Source organism: Pleurodeles waltl, chromosome 6 (assembly GCF_031143425.1).
Source record: "Pleurodeles waltl isolate 20211129_DDA chromosome 6, aPleWal1.hap1.20221129, whole genome shotgun sequence".
Taxonomy (NCBI): Eukaryota; Metazoa; Chordata; class Amphibia; order Caudata; family Salamandridae; genus Pleurodeles; species Pleurodeles waltl.
In genome coordinates, this window is record NC_090445.1 from 887,332,409 (window position 1) to 887,351,539 (window position 19,131).

At 47.9% G+C, this 19,131-nt stretch overlaps 1 protein-coding gene across 2 annotated transcripts in view; it reads left to right on the plus strand.

Annotated features, from left to right (window-relative positions):
• Window positions 1-14,957: 14,957 nt before the first annotated feature.
• EDRF1 (erythroid differentiation regulatory factor 1) overlaps window positions 14,958-19,131 on the plus strand; it is a 403,030-nt gene continuing 398,856 nt past the window's right edge. The window contains exon 1 of one of the 2 annotated variants that reach the window (XM_069239693.1): window positions 14,958-15,188. In XM_069239693.1, the coding sequence (XP_069095794.1) occupies window positions 15,105-15,188 (84 nt within the window). In that variant the 5' untranslated portion in view covers window positions 14,958-15,104. The remainder of the gene's footprint in view (window positions 15,189-19,131) is intronic. The other variant, XM_069239694.1, reaches the window with a different exon arrangement.

Here is a 19,131-nt window from a genome sequence, read left to right on the forward strand (position 1 = left end):
GGGATGGCAGATGCATCATAGTGGAAGGGGTTTTAAATGGCAGCTCACTTTTGTTTGTGACACTCAACATCCTCAACATGGGGCTGAAGGTGTTCCTGGAGGGTTTCATCCCAACCCCGCTTTGATGCACAGTAATGACTTAGTGGGGGTCCCCGGATTCCAATAATGATTCAGTGGGGGTTCCATTACTGATAAAAGTGGGGGTCCACAGAAGTAAAAAGGTTGGCAACCACTGATCTAGACCGATCAACACTCCTCCTTACCGGACATATATACAATTGTGGCTTCCACAGTCTTCGAACTATGGGCTGTAAACATTCAGGTAGTTGAAGCTTGGCACGCACAGCACCCTGAAACTGGGGATGTATGCTTTTATTCTGGCACCACGCCCTGCACACCAGAATTGCCCTCTTCCACTGCAACATTGAGGCAAGGCAGAGGGTAACAGAAGTGGAGTACCTAGGATGCACACTGTCAGACCATAATCCCCTGTGGCTTGCCCTCCAGTGGAGTCTGCTGCGCTTGTAGATACCTATGTGGCGCCTCAATGTTCAGGTGCTGAAAGACTCCGGGTTTTGAGACAGTCGGAGAACAGATAGAGCACTATTTTACAGTGAACGACTGCACTAAATCAGACCCCTCTGTATTAAGGGATGCTTTTAAAATGGTTATCAGAGGCTAACACTTCAAGATAAACCACAGGGTGAAAAAAGGATTGCTGAAGGAATTGGGTAGCATGGAGGACTGCATCAGAGACCATTGGCTAAGGGGGAGGGGGGTACCCAAGAGACGACCAAAGCACAGAGGCATTTGTCTGTCCAGTGAATCAAGAATCCTGCCTGAAGGTGATGACGTTGAAAGAAATCCAGACTGCATTCAAGGAGGATGGCTACATCCAGAGGGCCATTGAGGCGATACAGCTGAATCAATTTAAACAAATCCTTAGTGATTTGAAAAGGAACAGTCCAATGGAAAAGTTGATGATATCACAGCTGTGGTGAGTGAGAGACAAAATCAACACCACTGAGCAAGGGCTGTCCTGAGAGAAATGTGCATCATTGTACAATCCTGCCCCGAGCCAAGCTCTGCAGGACTGTGTATGTAGATTAGGATTGAGGAGTGAACACCACATAGTGTATAGAGGTGTTAGACCTGCAGCTTTTTGGCATGTCTCCCCTGTCTTTTTACCTCCTGTTTATTGTGTACTGGACTCTGTTTTTGCTGGTTTATTGTCTTTGCGCACTTTACCACTGCTAATCAGTGCTAAAGTGCAAGTGCTCCCTATTGAAATTGTACTGTTGATTGGTTTATCAATAATTGGCATATTTGATATACTGGTAAGTCCCTAGTAAAGTGCACTAGAGGTGCCCAGGGCTTGTAATTCAAATGCTACTAGTGGGCCTGCAGCACTGGTAGTGCCACCTACATTAGTAGCCATGTAATCATGGCTCAGACCTGCCACTACAGTGTTTGTGTGTGCAGTTTTAAACTGCCAATTCGACTTGGCAAGTGTACCCACTTGCCAGGCCTAAACCTTCCCTTTTACTACATGTCAGGCACCCCTAAGGTAGGCCCTAGGTAGCCCCAGGGGCAGGGTGCAGTGTATGTTTAAGGTAGGACATATACTAGTGTGCCAAATTCGGTTTTCACTGTGTAAGGCCTGTCTCTCTCATAGGTTAACATGGGGGATGCCTTTAAATATCCTTAAAAAGTAGATTCCCTTTAAGAGCAGATACAAATATGGAGTTTAGGGTCTCTAAACTCACAGTTTATAAATACATTTTTAGAGAAGTTGGTTTTTAATTTGTCTGTTTGAAAATGCCACTTATAGAAAGTAGGCATTTTCTTGCTTAAACCATTATGTGACTCTGCTTGTTTGTGGATTGTCTGTCTGGGTCAGTTTGACAGTTGGGCTGTTTTGCACTTCTCTAGACATTGACACATAAGGGGGCGGGAGTGTAGCCTGCATATCCTGATGAGCCATGTGAGCTAGAGGGAGGGAGGCATGGTCGTTCACACCTGAAAGGACTGTGCCTTCCCTCACACAATGCAGCCTCCGACTCCCGGTGTGTGTCTGGGGCCTGGGCTGGACAAGGAAGGATCTAGCAAACACTTGAGACTTTGCTTTGAAGTTTACCAACTTCAAAGGCAGAAAGGGGTATAAGAAGAAGACCCAAACCCCAGACTTTTAGAATCTTTCTGGAATCAAGAGGAACCTCTGCCCAGGAGAAGAGCTGAAGGAGGAGTACTGTCCCTTTGCTGTGTTGCTTTGCTGGACTGGCCTGCAGTTCCTGCTTCTGCCTGAAGAGAGTGCAAAGGGTAAACTTTGCTGTGTGTCCTGCTTGAGAAAGTTCTTCATGGGCTTAGAGTAGAGCTTGCCTCCTGTTGGAAGTCTCAGGGACACAAAATACTTCATTTTCTTTGACCTGCAGCACTAGGAACTGTGTGTTTTGTGCTGTTCAAGAGGAGAAACCACTGCTATGCCGCCAATGAAGCCGCTGGCCGCACCGTGACCTTGCCGACACCACACACAGTCGCATTGCCCCGCTTCGCACGGTGACCCTGGTCGGGACCTGTGGGCCTCGCACTCCAGCATCGCCCGCTCACACCGCAGCCTGGTCCTCCCCGACGACGATGCTCCTGCTGACACCAGCGCCGCTGCCTGAGCGAAGCACCGTCCCGTCCTGCACCGCAGCCCCGGTCCACCAACGCCAGCACCATCAACTCCAATGTCATCACCAGGCATCCCTGCCTGCACCTTGGCCTGTGGACACTGCTTGTGAGGGTCTCGAAGCACTGTCCCGTCCCACACCGCTGACTTGGGCCTTCTGATGAGAGTGATTCCGCAACGCTGCCGCAGCTGCCTGCACCATGACCTGTGGACACTGCACGTTGCACCGCCCAGCTTCACACTGCAGCCCTGGTCTCACCGACGCCGCTGGACGCCATCACGAGCTACTTACTGCCTGCACGGTGACCTGTGGGCACCACACGTCACATCGTCCTGCTTTGCACCGCAGCCCTGACGCTATCCATGCCAGGGGTCCTGACTTAATCAGCACGGAGTTGCAACGCTTGTGACTTCAAGGGCCCGATGACTCTACACCGACTCTGGAACCAACACCACAAAGTCAGCAACGACGCTCTCCGGGGCTCACCGCGAGGATCACGACTCCCTACAAATCCAAGGTACTGTTTGCGGGTCTTACCGACACCGTAGCTGGCCTGCGACGCCACAACCAGCCTGAACTGTTGATTTTGTTGATCACGACGCCGTGATAGCCCCAGGTGGAGCTATTGACTTCAAGGAACTGTATTTTTGAGTAAATCTTGCAGAATTTATATTTTTATTACAGTATGTTGGATTTTTATTGTATTTGGTCTTGTTTTAAATAGATAAATATTGGCTATTTTTCTAAAACTGGTGTGGTGTCCTTTTGTAGTGTTTTCACTGTGTTACCGTGTGCTATGTGCAAATGCTTTACACATTGCTTCTGAGATAAGCCTGACTGCTCGTGCCAAGCTACCAAGGGGGTGAGCAGGGGTTATCTGAGCAGGTATCGCCCTTATCCTGACTACAGTGAGGATCCCGCCAAACGTGGAACACTCTTCCCACCCACCTGCACCAGACCAAAGACCTCCTTACCTTCAGGAAACTTCTCAAGACCTGGCTGTTCAAGCAGTAGCAGCACCTGACCCCCCCCCCCCTCTCCACTCTCCCCTCCTCAGCGCCTTGAGACCCTCATGGGTGAGTAGTGCGCTTTACAAATTCCTGATTGATTGATCCCTAATTGGACAGGGTGCAAACTGACTGACAGCTAGAGACCCCATTTCTAACAAGAGGTATAACAATTAAGGCTGGGAGGGATGTAGGGACTTAGGCCTTAGAACCACCTGGCTCCTTTGTAGCAGGAGCACATTCTGAGGTCAGGCACAGCCAAGGGGTTACTCCCATAATAGTGTACAACTGTCAGCAGAGTCATCCTCACTGGGGACCTGGGCAGTGTGGGCCCCGCACTGCTACTACCTGGAGACTAAAGGTGGGGGAGCCACTGAAAGCTTGAGCCTGAAGCCTGGCTCTGGCTCAGCTCGAGGTTCTATTGGAACCTCAAGCCCAAAAGAAGCCAAGCTTTCATGTGGCTTCTGCCTGCCTTCCTTTCTCTGCCCAGGATAAGGCGTTACAGCCACAACTGCAGACTGTGGAACCAGGTTCAAGTCTCACAGCCCTGTCAAGTATCACGCATCAAGCGTTAATCTAACGCATTTCAGTGTGGTGGTCCGCATCACCACACTGAAAAGGAAAATCATGCATTGTAGTGCCTCCTCAGCTGTTAAGGGTAGTACGCTATAATGCACTGATAAACTGAGCTGCAGTGCTGGGCTGAGTGCACTGCCTGTCCCAGGCAGGCTAGGGGGCTGCTGGCTCTAGGTGTGCTTGCAGTTGAGTACTCTGTGTTACAATGTATCTAAAAATGAACAGAGACACAGTGCCCCCCACCCCATGGTGGTCCGGCCTACACATGTGCATGCTAAAACTGACATTACAGTCAGTGAACGTCCAATAGCCAGACTAGTTGTTACTGTGCTTGCAGCATTTGGCTTCATTTTGTTTGGCGGAAGAAGTTTATGCGGTGCCGTGCAGAGGCTGAATCCTCCTCCCACCCCCTCACTCGGCGCAAGCCGTAAGGGGGCAGCAGGCAGGTGTGGTGGGATGAACGGTTGGAACCGGCAGTCAGATTAATTTCTGTAGCGGGAAATAATGAATCCAGTGACCCGCCAGCCTGTGGCTGACTCTGTGGTCTGTGCTGTGGGTGGCCAGCTGAGCTACTGGCCCTGTCCCGGCTTGCCGGCGAGTTAGCTGCTTTAACACCGCCACGGCCCCAAGAGAAAATGGAATCTGTCCCAAAAAAAATTCCCGCCAGTCAGAGCCTGCTCAGTGCAACAAATACTTATCTCCTGACCCTGGCAGCAGCCAGCTGAGACTGCCCACTTCGGAGTCACTGACTGGAGGGCGGCCACATTATGATACAACATCACCACAATGGACCCAGCCCAATAGAATGCAGCACCACAGCCCAGGCACTGCCTGCCAAGATCCATGAGATACAGATGAGACTAGAGAGCCACAGCAAGTGAGAGCTGCTTAGTGTTTCCATGATTCCTGTTACGCATTTGTATGCAAATGTAAGGAACACTTGTACCTGTGTGCACTGATGGTAGGTGACAAACTGAGAGCCTCATGATGTGTGCAGTGCCTGTGTGCACTGCCATGTTGTAGACAAACTGAGTCTGAGCCTCATGATGTGCACAGTGCCCGTTTGCACTGCCATGATGATAACTGAGAGCCTCTGCTCTTTCACTTCTTGTGGTTTGCAGAAGTTTTAAGATCTTCTTAGAAATTATTGTTGCTCAAATAAGTGTACTATCTGATATTTATATGTGTCCCTCGTTTTCAATGCTTGATTTTGCTCACGAAAAAGTGTCACTCAGTTGCTGAAATGTCATTCATAGTTACACTAAGATTATGATAGTGTCACACATAGCAATCTGAAACCTTGGCAGCTATGAGTCTCAGCATTGGATCAACATCCTGTGATGCTAGGCACTTAATATCCCCATGCCGATAAACAAAGCATGTGACCTTATGTAATGTAACTGGTGTGCATGTTAAACGCTTCAATACCTTCAGGTCGAGTTTGAGCTGAACTTAAAACTACAGAAAATGAACTAACAGATAAAAACAAAGTCTTAGCATAAGGGAAGGCAAATAGATAAGCACATACTGGCGAATTTGTACAAAATGAAACCAGATAACCTGGATAACTCTCGGCTTCTCTGCTTACATTGTCATCTTAGACAAATATTTTCTTTCACCAAAACTCTTTATCTTCATTATCGCTATGAAAATAAATTCAAATATGTGAGTTCAAACTGCCAGTTATACAAAACTATCACTTTTAATAAGTACTTCTCGGTGCAGACCTATAATGTGCCCTGTTAATGTCAAAGCTTCCACATGTTAAAGAATAACACTTTTTTGAATTCTGAAGAGATTTTATCATACTTTAGGTGATGTTTGTTATATAATTTACATGGAAATATTTTCATGGCTCGTAGCGCGGGGACTTCTCTTACAATGTTTTGAATAGTTCACGTCTACTGGAGACAACAGTTCATAATGTGCACTAAGATTAATATGTTACATGAAACTACTACAGAAGCACGCCTGGAAAAGTTAATACTCTTGGGGAATGAAAACGTAGTAAAACGTGAAACATAATCAGCGACTGCATCCCTGGCATAAATGTAAAATTTCCTACCTAGGAAAGTTTCAATTCTATTAAGGACACGGAGGCGAGGATTATGCAGATCTTTCTTCACTTTTTATTATACAGCAAGTTCAAAGTTCAATAACAAAAACATTAAAACCACAAATCCCATGAGTCCGTAGTCATGGCAACCATAATCCAATGAACAACGATAATACCGACAGTATAAATGCCTCCAAGTAACGTCATCCTTCCTCGACTTCACTGCGAAGGGACATCAAAACATCAAGTAGTCGCTGTCTCCGGACCTAAGAGAGATTGTAAATAGCATCAGCCAACCCGAAAGGTAATTGCATTAAATACAACTAAAACCAGGAGAAGCATGAGGTATACAATGCAACAAAGCATAGAATAAACCGACAACCTGGTATCTGTAACAAAGTCACATATCCACCCGTAAGCAATGTCCAACACGTAGACAGAAATCATTAGAAGCGGAGACTGCACTCCGAACAAAAGCAAGTATACCACCTTGAACTTGATACAACTGTCCTTTCCGGGTGGGAAGGAACGTATCGTGTGACAGGTGAGATATTCCTCGCCTCCGTGTCCTTAATAGAATTGAAACTTTCCTTCACGATAGCTAGGAAATTTTACATTCTATAGCAGGACCGGAGGCGAGGATTATGCAGGTTCAAAGCTTACTCACCACTAATGAGGCCGCCTCATGGATCGGTTTAAAATATAATTTCTTGAAAACCGACTCCGAGGACCAATCAGATGCACTCATGATGTCCTCCAGCCTACCACCTACTTGTACTGCCTTAGAGGCCATGGCACCTCTAGTTGAATGGGCTCCGAAAGCCTGAATGTCCACACCAGCTTTTGACAGGATCCATCTGATCCACCTAGCAATGGTAGGCGAAGAAACCGCCTTGAACGGTTTCTTCAAGGAAATCAATAGCTGGTTCTCACCAGGAGGTTGAAGGGCAGCCGTCACCTCTTCGTACGCCTTTAGGCAACGAACCACGCATAATTTTGGGGCAAAAGGAAACGCCGGATAAGACACTGATCTAGTACTACATTTTGTCCTACGGCCGATCAAGAAGGGAACCCCCTCAGGAGAAAAAACCCTGGACGATACGTCAAGAGCTCGAACATCCGACATTCTCTTGCAAGATATGAGACACAACAACATGGCCAATTTAGCCGATAACTCTTTCCTTGAGAGGAAAGAATTATCCTGCCAAGAGGATAGCAAACGCAATACCAGGTTAACATCCCACAGCTCAGTGTACCTGGGCTGAGGAGGGCGGGACAGGCGAACGCCCTTGAGTAGTTTGCACACCCACGGATGATTTCCCACTGGGTAGCCCTCCAAAGGAGGGTGTCCGGCCAAAATAGCAGACCTAAAAGAATTTACTGTGCAATACGATAGACCTGACGCTGCCAATTCCGCCAGGAAATTCAGCACATCTGTAATGTGGGCCCCCAAGGGATCTGTATGTTTGTCCAGACACCAGCGAGCCCATCAAGACTAGGCTAACTTGTATCTTTTGCCAGTCCCTGGAGCCAAGGCCTGAGAAATGAAGGTTTGAGCCTCCTGTGAAAGTCGGCAATCGTGCCAGCGGCTCTGGAAATCCTCCAGGCTACCAGCTGCAGGTGACCCTGGAGCACTAGCGGATGGCACTGGCCCAAGGAGTGCCGAAGGATTGAGGGGTAAGACGGGAGGCGAAGAGGAAAATCGCACGACAGTTCCAGAAGGGTTGGAAACCACGCCTGAGAGCACCACAGAGGAGTCACCAGGATAATCGTGGCTTGTTGACGACGTACTAGAGACAGAACTCTCTGGATCATCAAAAACGGGGGAAAGGCATATCCTAGAAAGGGGCTCCAGGTTTGTTGGAACGCATCCACCGGCTCTGCTCCCAAGTCGGGACGCCAACTGAAATAACGGGGAAGATGCGCATTCCACCGTGAGGCGAAGAGATCCACCGTGCAAGGACCCCAATGAGCCATGATCGCCTGAAAAATCGCCGGATCCAGCTGCCAATCGCTGGAATCCGGCAGATACCTGGAGTTCCAGTCCGCCGTAGTGTTCTGGATGCCCGGGAGATACTCCACCGTGACTGATATCTGGTGCGCCTGACAGAAATGCCAAAAATCCTTAGCCAATTCGGCTAGTGCCCTTGACCGGGTGCCCCCCAGGCGGTTGATATACTGAACCGCCGAAATATTGTCCATCCAAAGAAGCACCACACAAGAGACCCTGTCCCGGGTCATGGATTTGATCGCGAACGAACCCGCTAGGAGTTCCAGGCAATTGATATGAAGGTTGAGTTCCTGGGGCGTCCAACGACCACCGAAGGAAAGGTCCCTGCATCGGGCTCCCCAACCTAGCAGACTGGCATTCGACTCTATGATCAGATAGGGAGAGGAACCAAAGATGGCCCTGCCGTTCCAGGCCTCCATGTGGTCCAACCACCACAGCAATTCCATCTTGGCCTCCGAATTGAGGGTAATCCGTTCGGAGTAAGTCAGCCCCCAGCGTAAATGATGCGGCTTGAGGCACTGGAGAGCCCTGTAATGAAGAGGGCCTGGAAAAATTGCCTGAATCGCTGAGGATAGTAAGCCCACCACTCTGGCTAACTGGCGAAGCGAGATCTTGTCCCGTCTCAGCATGATCCTCAGCTCCTTCTTGATTTTCGCAATCTTCTGGAGCAGAAGACTCAGAGAAGCCGCTTGGGAATCTACCAGGAACCCCAAGAAAGTCATTGATTGCGAGGGGGTCAGATCGGACTTCTGGAAGTTGATCACAAACCCCAGATCTTGCAACAACGCAATAGTCGTGTTCACATTGGAAAGAAGAAGGGGTTTGGACTGATCCTTCAAGAGGATATAGTCCAGGTAGATAACAAGGCGAATTCCCCTCGAACAAAGGAATTCCCCCACCGGCTTGAGAATCTTGGTGAAGCACCAAGGGGCTGAGGAAAGGCCGAAGGGAAGAGAGGTGAACTCGAACACCTGTTGTTGCCACCGAAATTGCAAAAACCTGCGATGCGGAGGGAAGATGGGGATCGTGAGGTACGCGTCTTTGAGGTCTAGACGAACCATCCAGTCCCCTTGGAGTAAAATGTCCCTCAGGAGGTGGCTCCCCTCCATCTTGAAGTGCCGATAAACAACCCAATCGTTGAAGGCCCGCAAATTGATCACCGGACGAAAACCTTTGCCCTTCTTCTCGACAAGGAAAAGGTTGCTGACAAAACCCCTTGGATGAAGCGACGTGGGGCAAATAGCGTCTTTGCGCAGCAACTCCTGTACCTCTGCATCTATGAGGAGGGAGACCGAGTCCAAAAAAATCCTAGGCTTGGGAATCGATTCCTGAACTGGGGTCCCACAGAACTCTATGTGAAAACCTGACACTGTCTGCAAGACCCATGTGTCTGAGGTGAGGAGTTCCCAGTTGTGTCTGAACCAGGGGAGTCGCCCTCCCAGTTTTGAGGGAAAGAAGGGGTAATCCTTACCCGAGGTTCCTCCTGGGGCATCGGCTGCACCACGGGCTCCTCTACCCGCTCTTCTTCGTCCTTTACCCCTGTTGGGGAAGAAAGTTCCTTGGCGACCGTCTTGCCAACAGAACTGTCGGGAAGTTCCAGGGCCTTGCTGGAATTGGCGGCCGGAAGAGCGACCCCTTCCTCGTCCGGCCCCTCCAAAAACCTTTCCGGGAAAGATCTTCTTTATGGAAGATTGTGCCTTATCCAGGGCCGAAAAAGTGGCCACAAATTTCCCAAGTTCCTTGACGAAGGGGTCACCGAACAGATTCCCCTGTGCCACCGCCCCTGCCTCCGAAAAGACAGTTCCCCCAGCTTGGGGTCAATCTTGATTAGCAGGGAACGGCTCCTCTCCGCTGAAATAGCGCAGTTGGCATTTCCGAGAAGGCATAAAGCCCTCTGGGCCCAAACCGCAATGACTTCAGTCTGAAGCGGTGTACCTGACAATTTGGCCCGCTCGGCCAACTGGATAATTTGAGTGAGAGGTCCAACTACGTCCAGGAGCTTATCCTGGCACGCTCACTGTAGGAAGTTGGCTCTGTATGTACTATTTCAAAGTAAGGAATAGTATGCACAGAGTCCAAGGGTTCCCCTTAGAGGTAAGATAGTGGCAAAAAAGAGATAATTCTAATGCTCTATTTTGTGGTAGTATGGTCGAGCAGTAGGCTTATCAGAGGGTAGTGTTAAGCATTTGTTGTACACACACAGGCAATAAATGAGGAACACACACTCAGAGACAATTCCAGGCCAATAGGTTTTTGTATAGAAAAATATATTTTCTTAGTTTATTTTAAGAACCACAGGTTCAAGATTTACAAGTAATACTTCAAATGAAAAGTATTTAATGTAGGAACTTTAGGAACTTTGAATTAGCAAAATAGCATATACAGTTTTCACATAAATGACATATAGATATTTTAAAAGTAGACAGTGCAATTTTCAACAGTTCCTGGGGGAGGTAAGTGTTTGTTAGTTTTTGCAGGTAAGTAAACCACCTACAAGGTTCAAGTTTGTATCCAAGGTAGCCCACCGTTGGGGGTTCAGAGCAACCCCAAAGTTACCACACCAGCAGCTCAGGGCCGGTCAGGTGCAGAGGTCAAAGTGGTGCCCAAAACGCTTAGGCTTCAATGGAGAAGGGGGTGCCCTGGTTCCAGTTTGCCAGCAGGTAAGTACCTGCGTCTTCGGAGGGCAGACCAGGGGGGTTTTGTAGGGCACCGGGGGGGGACACAAGTCCACACAAAAAATACACCCTCAGCGGCACGGGGCGGCCGGGTGCAGTGTGCAAACAGGCGTCGGGTTCGCAATAGGGATCAATGGGAGACCAAGGGATCTCTTCAGCGATGCAGGCAGGCAAGGGGGGGGCTCCTCGGGTTAGCCACCACCTGGGCAAGGGAGAGGGCCACCTAGGGGTCACTGCACTGGAGGTCGGATCCTTCAGGTCCTGGGGGCTGCGGGTGCAGTGTCTTTACCAGGCTTCGGGTCTTTGAAGCAGGCAGTCAGGGGGAGCCTCCGGATTCCCTCTGCAGGCGTCGCTGTGAGGGCTCAGGGGGGTCAACTCTGCCTAATCACGGTCTCGTAGTCGCCGGGGAGTCCTCCCTGTGGTGTTTGTTCTCCACAAGTCGAGCCGGGGGCGTCGGGTGCAGAGTGCAAAGTCTCACGCTTCCGGCGGGAAACGTGTGTTGTTTCAAAGTTGCTTCTTTGTTGCAAAGTTGCAGTCTTTGGGGAACAGAGCCGCTGTCCTCAGGAGTTCTTGGTACTTCTAGATGCAGGGTAGTCCTCTGAGGCTTCAGAGGTTGCTGGACCCTGTGGAACGCGTCGCTGGAGCAGTGTCTTTAGAAGTGGGGAGACAGGCCGGTAGAGCTGGGGCCAAAGCAGTTGGTGTCTCCGTCTTCTCTGCAGGTTTTTCAGCTCAGCAGTCCTCTTCTTCTTAGTTTACAGGAATCTGAGTTCCTAGGTTCTGGGGAGCCCCTAAATACTGAATTTAGGGGTGTGTTTAGGTCTGGGGGGTTAGTAGCCAATGGCTACTAGCCCTGAGGGTGGCTACACCCTCTTTGTGCTTCCTCCCTGAGGGGAGGGGGGCACATTCATATCCCTATTGGGGGAATCCTCCATCTGCAAGATGGAGGATTTCTGAAAGTCAGAGTCACTTCAGCTCAGGACACCTTAGGGGCTGTCCTTACTGGCCAGTGACTCCTCCTTGTTTTTCTCATTATCTCCTTCGGCCTTGCCGCCAAAAGTGGGGCCGTGGCCGGAGGGGGCGGGCAACTCCACTAGCTGGAGTGCCCTGGGGTGCTGTAACAAAGGGGGTGAGCCTCTGAGGCTCACCGCCAGGTGTAACAGCTCCTGCAGGGGGAGGTGAGAAGCACCTCCACCCAGTACAGGCTTTGTTACTAGCCACAGAGTGACAAAGGCACTCTCCCCATGTGGCCAGCAACATGTCTGGTGTGTGGCAGGCTGCTAAAACCAGTCAGCCTACACAGGTAGTTGGTTAAGGTTTCAGGGGGCACCTCTAAGGTGCCCTCTGGGTGTATGTTACAATAAAATGTACACTGGCATCAGTGTGCATTTATTGTGCTGAGAAGTTTGATACCAAACTTCACAGTTTTCAGTGTAGCCATTATGGTGCTGTGGAGCTCGTGCATGACAGACTCCCAGACCATATAGTCTTATGGCTACCCTGCACTTACAATGTCTAAGGTTTTGCTTAGACACTGTAGGGGCATAGTGCTCATGCACTTATGCCCTCACCTATGGTAAAGTGCACCCTGCCTTAGGGCTGTAAGGCCTGCTAGAGGGGTAACTGATCTATACCTATAGGCAGTGTGAGGCTGGCATGGCACCCTGAGGGGAGTGCCATGTCGACTTAGTCTTTTTATCCCCACTAGCACACACAAGCTGGCAAGCAGGGTGTCTGTGCTGAGTGAGGGGTCCCCAGGGTGGCATAAGCTATGCTGCAGCCCTTAGAGACCTTCCTTGGCATCAGGGCCCTTGGTACCAGGGGTACCAGTTACAAGGGACTTATCTGGATGCCAGGGTGTGCCAATTGTGGAAACAAAAGTACAGGTTAGGGAAAGAACACTGGTGCTGGGGCCTGATTAGCAGGCCTCAGCACACTTTCAAATCATAACTTAGCATCAGCAAAGGCAAAAAGTCAGGGGCTAACCATGCCAAGGAGGCATTTCCTTACACTCGCCAAGACCTATCGATCCCCTTTTTAGGATCCTTCACATACTTCCCGAAGAAGGTACATAGTTTCGGGTCTATCTCTGGGGTGGCAGCCACCCTATCAGGGAGGGTAGGATGGGGGCATTCAGCTCTGAGCCGCGCCCGCGTGTCCTTATCCAAAGGTTGGCGAAGTTTGCCCGCCACGTAATCTGCCACCTTGGGTTCCGGGTGCTACTCCGATGAGCGGGGCTGGTATATGCCCTCCGGCTCAAACATGTCGGACTCCGACTCTCCCGGATCCTGGGATTCAGGGAGAGAGGTTCCCGGGCGCCACGGACGACCCGTTTCCACCTCCTCCACTGAGGAAGAATCCGCCTCAGAGTCGCCAACCATGCCCACTGAAGAGCCCAGAAGGAGGTCTGATTTGAGGTGACACCTGTCACCAGTAACCCCAGGCATAGAACCCTCGGGGAGGGTAAACGCGTTGCGTGCGCGCACTCTTATTGGGGAGAGAAGAAAAAACCTCCACCTCCCCGAGGTGCCCCGCATCACGCTTGCGTGGTTTCCTGGGGGAGGCCCCAAGGGCAACCCCCATCACGCCTGGCTCCCTAGATACCTGTGCGGCCAGCTGCACCATGTTCTCCTTAATAGGAGCGAGAGCCTGCGCAATGGCCTGCGACAGGACGACATCACCACTGGGGGGAGGGCGCGGAGAGAAGGGGCCTCAGGAGACATGAGGGGAAAAGAATCCTGATCCTGGGCAAGTTGCATACCGCTCATGAGGGTTAAGACAGGAGACAATAATAATGCGCCCCAAAACTTTGTGGGGTAACCCCCTCCTACTCCTGTCCCAGATAAACCTTTGGCCAGCAAGGAAAAAACAGTTGCAGGCCGAGCACAACGCTCACTGAGGGAAAATCAACCGAGATGGTGTCACAGGAGGGGGCACAGCACAGGGCAGACAAAATGAGCCCTATCGCGTTATGAAAACGCAGCGCCGAGCGTTAGAAACTCGTGCGCTGCTAACGCGAGTGCAAAAACCGTGACGCACGCCCTCTAGAGGGCCGGACGCGTTACCGCAATTGAAACGCGCTCGGGCTTAGAAGTCTACCGCGCACGTGTAGCAACAGCGTTGCTACAACAGCAAACACCTGAAAGTGAAAGGAAAAATGCTCCGCTTGACACGCGCGAGCCAAATGGCATTATCGTTGTTCATTGGATTATGGTTGCCATGACTACGGACTCGTGGGATTTGTGGTTTTAATGTTTTTGTTATTGAACTTTGAACTTGCTGTATAATAAAAAGTGAAGAAAGATCTGCATAATCCTCGTCTCCGGTCCTGCTATAGAATTATCGAAATGGCTTTCCCAAACTTCGTTGAAAATCGATCAGTGATTTCCCTGTAAAGTTAAATGTATGAAGATATAGGCCAAAAAGTAACCTTTTCGGGGTTAGCGCCAGTTCCAGCACAAACTCAACTCTTGCATCTAGGCCTCTTCCATAGCCATAGAAACACAACACAAACTGGGAGCGAACTGACGTATTTCACGTCAATTGTCACGTCCCACTGAAATAACACATGAAGCGAAATGGTTCGCGTTAGCAAACCCTTTCTTACACGACAAAGAATAACCATATATCGGTCTTCAATGGCTGTTTTTATATGCTATTAAAGCAGTTAGAAAGTGACTGAAATGCACCATCTCTCTGTAGTCACGAAGTTATTGTTTTAGGAAAACATACCAAAAAACGGCTAGCTATTGAAGATAGTAAGTCACTTATGATAGTACTTGAAGATGTGTTTTTTTGTTTCCAGCACGATATTTCACGCAACGTACTTTTTTTTATAGACTCAAAAATGTTTTTGCTAGACTTGAATTATTTATAATTTCAGGTTTACCTGTTACAATCTCCTATTACCCACTTCCAAGATGGCGCGCGGTGTGCTCCAAGCGCGGCTACGCAGTCTCCTTTTGATGTCTATGACTTGCCGAGACAGTGCCGCTCAGCTGGAAGTTTCTAGCCAGTGCTCTGTGCATTTTGCTGTCACTGCTGTAAGCGGTCCTGCAACCTCTGATATCTTCATCTGTGTGGCACGTCACAGCATAGTGCACCCGACAAATGATGGGTGACGAGCAGCACCCCGGCGGTGCAGGAAATCAACCTCCAGAAGACAGGGATCAGGACACCGAGGAGTCCAAACAGGTACTTAACGCCGCGTGGGATGTATAGGTAGGGTATCCTGGGACCCAGTCAATGTATCACGAGTGCCCAGGAGGGAATACCCTACCTTTGGATTGTGGGTTGGTTAGGTAAAAGCTGGGTACTTAGTTCCTGTCACATAAGCAGCTAAGCGTTTGGCGGACATTTGTGTACATGATAAACTGAAAGTAAATGAGCAGGTGGGTAGTGCAATGTCCCAAATCCAGCTGTCACCTCCTAGAAAAGGACTGGTAATCGTGTTATGGTTTTCTGAGACTTCTATCCGTGAAAATGGCTGCAGAACATAGCCGGACACTCCAGATATATTCCCGATGAGTACACTGGGCCCCTCCTATTTACGACCTCGTAGGTAGGGCTGCCTTCCTTGGTTGATACCGGCCACACATACATCGCCGTCATGACCGTTTAGTGAGGATCTGACATTTTCCAGAAAATGTTTTGTTTTGCGTAGCCTTCTTTCTCTTTTTCTTTAAAAATCTCTGTTATTATTCAAAGGCCTCTTGCCAATGCCTGCCATGTTACACCGATATGTACGGCAGTTAAAGAATGACCCGGGTTTTGGTCTTCAGTTCAGTGTTTGCTCTCGCATTATTGCTAGACACATACAAACTCCATATTAATTTTAGAAAGAGCTCTTCAACATCTTTCTAGTACATGCCGGAAAAAAGTAGAGACTTAACCGATCTTGAAAATGCCGGAAAAAAGTAGAGACTTAACCGATCTTGAAAATGCTATCATTTTGATCCTCAGCTTGCCCGTTTCTAAAAAGCACATACAGTTTGGTAAGAAACAAAAACCTTTAATTTTAGACAAATTACTTAAACCAAAACAACAACGTCGTTGTTCAGAAAAAAACACATTTTTTATCCTGAAAAATTCACTTATTAATTTTATTAGTAAATACGTGTTCAGTCCTCAAGTGTCGCCGTGTACTTTTAGTTAAGTTCTGAAACGTCGACATTTCAGATTCTGCCTTATATGTCCAAGAATGACTATGAAGTGTGTCTCTCACATGTCATCAATTATTTATGTTTATGCCAGGGATGATATGTCTGGAAACATTGAAGTCGAATCACCAAGAATGCAAGGGTAGCCGAAGTGACATCGCACATCCTTTGACCATACTGGTGTCTCAGGAAGTTGACAGAACATGACCTTTGACCCTAAACCCCAAGAAGTGATGCCACACGACGTTGATGACATCACAATAATGAATCATTTAAGCCTACTTTCTAATTCAAAGAACAAACGTAGTGCCAACTCATATAGAGGTAGACAAAAAAGATTTAAAAACAATGGTAATGCCCACCAGTATGCATACATATGGACCATATATCTAATATGAACTTTGTTAATGGCATGCTTTACTCATTATTGTTAACACGCTTTGATTTATGATTAGTTTTACAGAGCGAAGCATTGAGGTAGTTCTTTGAGCGGGCTGGGTAAATCAATGCCCTGACCTGGTAATAATTAAAAACGGACATTGAAACAGGACTCTATCAGGCCTCGTGTCATGTCCCTAACTACACTGGTAAAAACACTGATCAGTCTCCTAACGGTGAATGTAGAAGAAGTTAAGATAATCCCCTTGCATCATTGAAGCAGCTTTGCAAAACACTACTTAACTAGCATGGCTCCCAGTGAAATGGCTAAACATATAATTAATTATTGATATAAAATAAGCACATATATTTTAAAGCTCTGTTAAGTGGAACTATATTACATTAATCAAACTAGGTTGAAAAGCTAGGCTTATGTCTTTCCAAAACTACTATAATTATTGTGATGTTCACTAATTGTTTCCAGATTAGTGCATGATTAAAATTCCAAGATAGATTGTCCCGGAGCTATCCTGCAGGTCTGGAAGTGACTCCCCAAACCTCCCTTTATGCCACTGAGATTTAAAGATAAAGCATTTGGTTTTCATCATGCATGGTGTTCAATACAAGGGGATACATTCTGGATCAGCTGAGTGAACTGCAAGAGATGCAGCAAATAACAGAGTTCAGGTCGCAAGAGGTAAGAGGAGGAGAGGGCACAGATGTCATACATAGGTGGGCTGAGTGATATATTGTCAGGCAGAAGCACCATATACTGGATCACCGCTACAACGCAGAGTGTCTAAACACAGCAGTTACTCTCAAACTCCATCTTTAATAGATGTAAAGAGAGGTACTAATTAAAATATAAAGAAGAGATGGCTAAAAAGGTACAACAGTTTGATGCCAGCGGAAAAAAATATTTACCCAAAGCTATACTGAACCAGTCACTAAACAGGTAAGTAGTAAATCTAAGCAACACAATAAGAGGGACTTATTATAGTAGCCTCTGTGCAGTTTACATCTATAAGGAGAGGCAATCCAGCAGGGTTCAATAACTCTACTGAAATGCTTGAGAGTTACAGTTTTAAAAAGAGGAGCCACTTGCCAAAATGCAAAGATCCAGAACCAAGCCACTTGAGTCATATTTAGCCTAAGATGTAATAACCAAATGGCTCCTGCCCTCAGTTAAATGCACTGGATTTTGGTTAAAAGGATAATTGTCCTACCAGCTGCCCCTGGCCATATGCCTATTGATCAACTTTGGATTTTCCAGCTCCTTGCATATCTGAGTCTGGCCCCTTTCACTTACAGCATTTAAGTCTTGCAGGCTAACTTTTTTTTCTTATCACTTCACAGGAGGGTAAGAGGTTTGCCGGACATTTGGGGACTATTATTCACAGGGTTCATCTTTTTGTGTTTCATTCCATAACTATCTTCTCAAAACCGGATCATTTAAAAAGACATAACTAGAACGGCTGAGACACTTATAGGGTACGTTTTGGCCATGGAATGAGGAGACTTCACGTATAAACCTGGTTTTACCATTTCACCTAAATATCCTGGAAATAAAGACTGGGTCATCAATGTGGACAGGTCCGAAAACATGGTGACATTTTCATTGGGAGGGTAATCTCTTGGCCTTGCCATCATCGTCACTGCCACCCAAATTGTGGTCCAGGTGACATGGTTTGTAATTTCAGCTTTCCCATTTGTCCAAACTGTGTGCTCTTTGGCAACTAATTATTTACCTTAATTTCAGCTCTCGTTTGGTAGAAAGACTGGGTACCTTTATAAGAATCTAAAAGCTTTTAGTAAGTGTGTGTGGGGGGAGGGAAACAAAAATGGACTGAGTATTACCTTGGGGGTTAGGAGTTTCAACAGTGCCGAATCACATCATCTATTATTTAAACTCTAATATGTGGTAAAGTTATAGTGTTTGGAGCATGCAGTACTGTGTTGCAGTCTCGAGCCTCCTGAATTACGAGTGTTATCATAATCTTTCTGGACATCGATCTTCTAATCTGAAAATATTTGTGCACTTTGAGTCAGGCTTACTTAAAAAAAAAAATACCAAAAACATATTTTAAGGATATGATTCAGCAAGGTTTTTATTCACAATTTGAGGGCCTCTAAATCTAGTTGTTCTCATTAAGTTTTAGCATCTCTAAAAACTGCGTCCCTGAAGCTGCATTGTGCAGGATCTCTACAGCGCTGCAGCTCCTCCCACACAGGCTAGCAGTAAAGAAAAGCAACCTACTATGCACCTGTTTTATAGCCCAATGAGAAAGGTGCACCCTGCCAGAATTCTCAAATGCTCTTAAATAGCCTTTTGTATGTTTGTCCTGAGTACTGCAAACTGCAGGACATTTGTTGCCTTGCCCAATAAAAGTGGGACAAATCAATGGAACATGGAAAGGGAGACTACCTTTAAGTCTGGTGCATGGATGCAATATGGCTGTGAGGCTAAGAGGGTGGGAAGGACCCCCTCCCTGAGCCTAACAGCACTGGACCATGGCTGCAGTGACCAGTGGAGGAGACCCAATTCTCCTTGGCCTTTAAGTGCTGGCCCAGGGGTGCATCTAGATCCAAATTCCATTGGG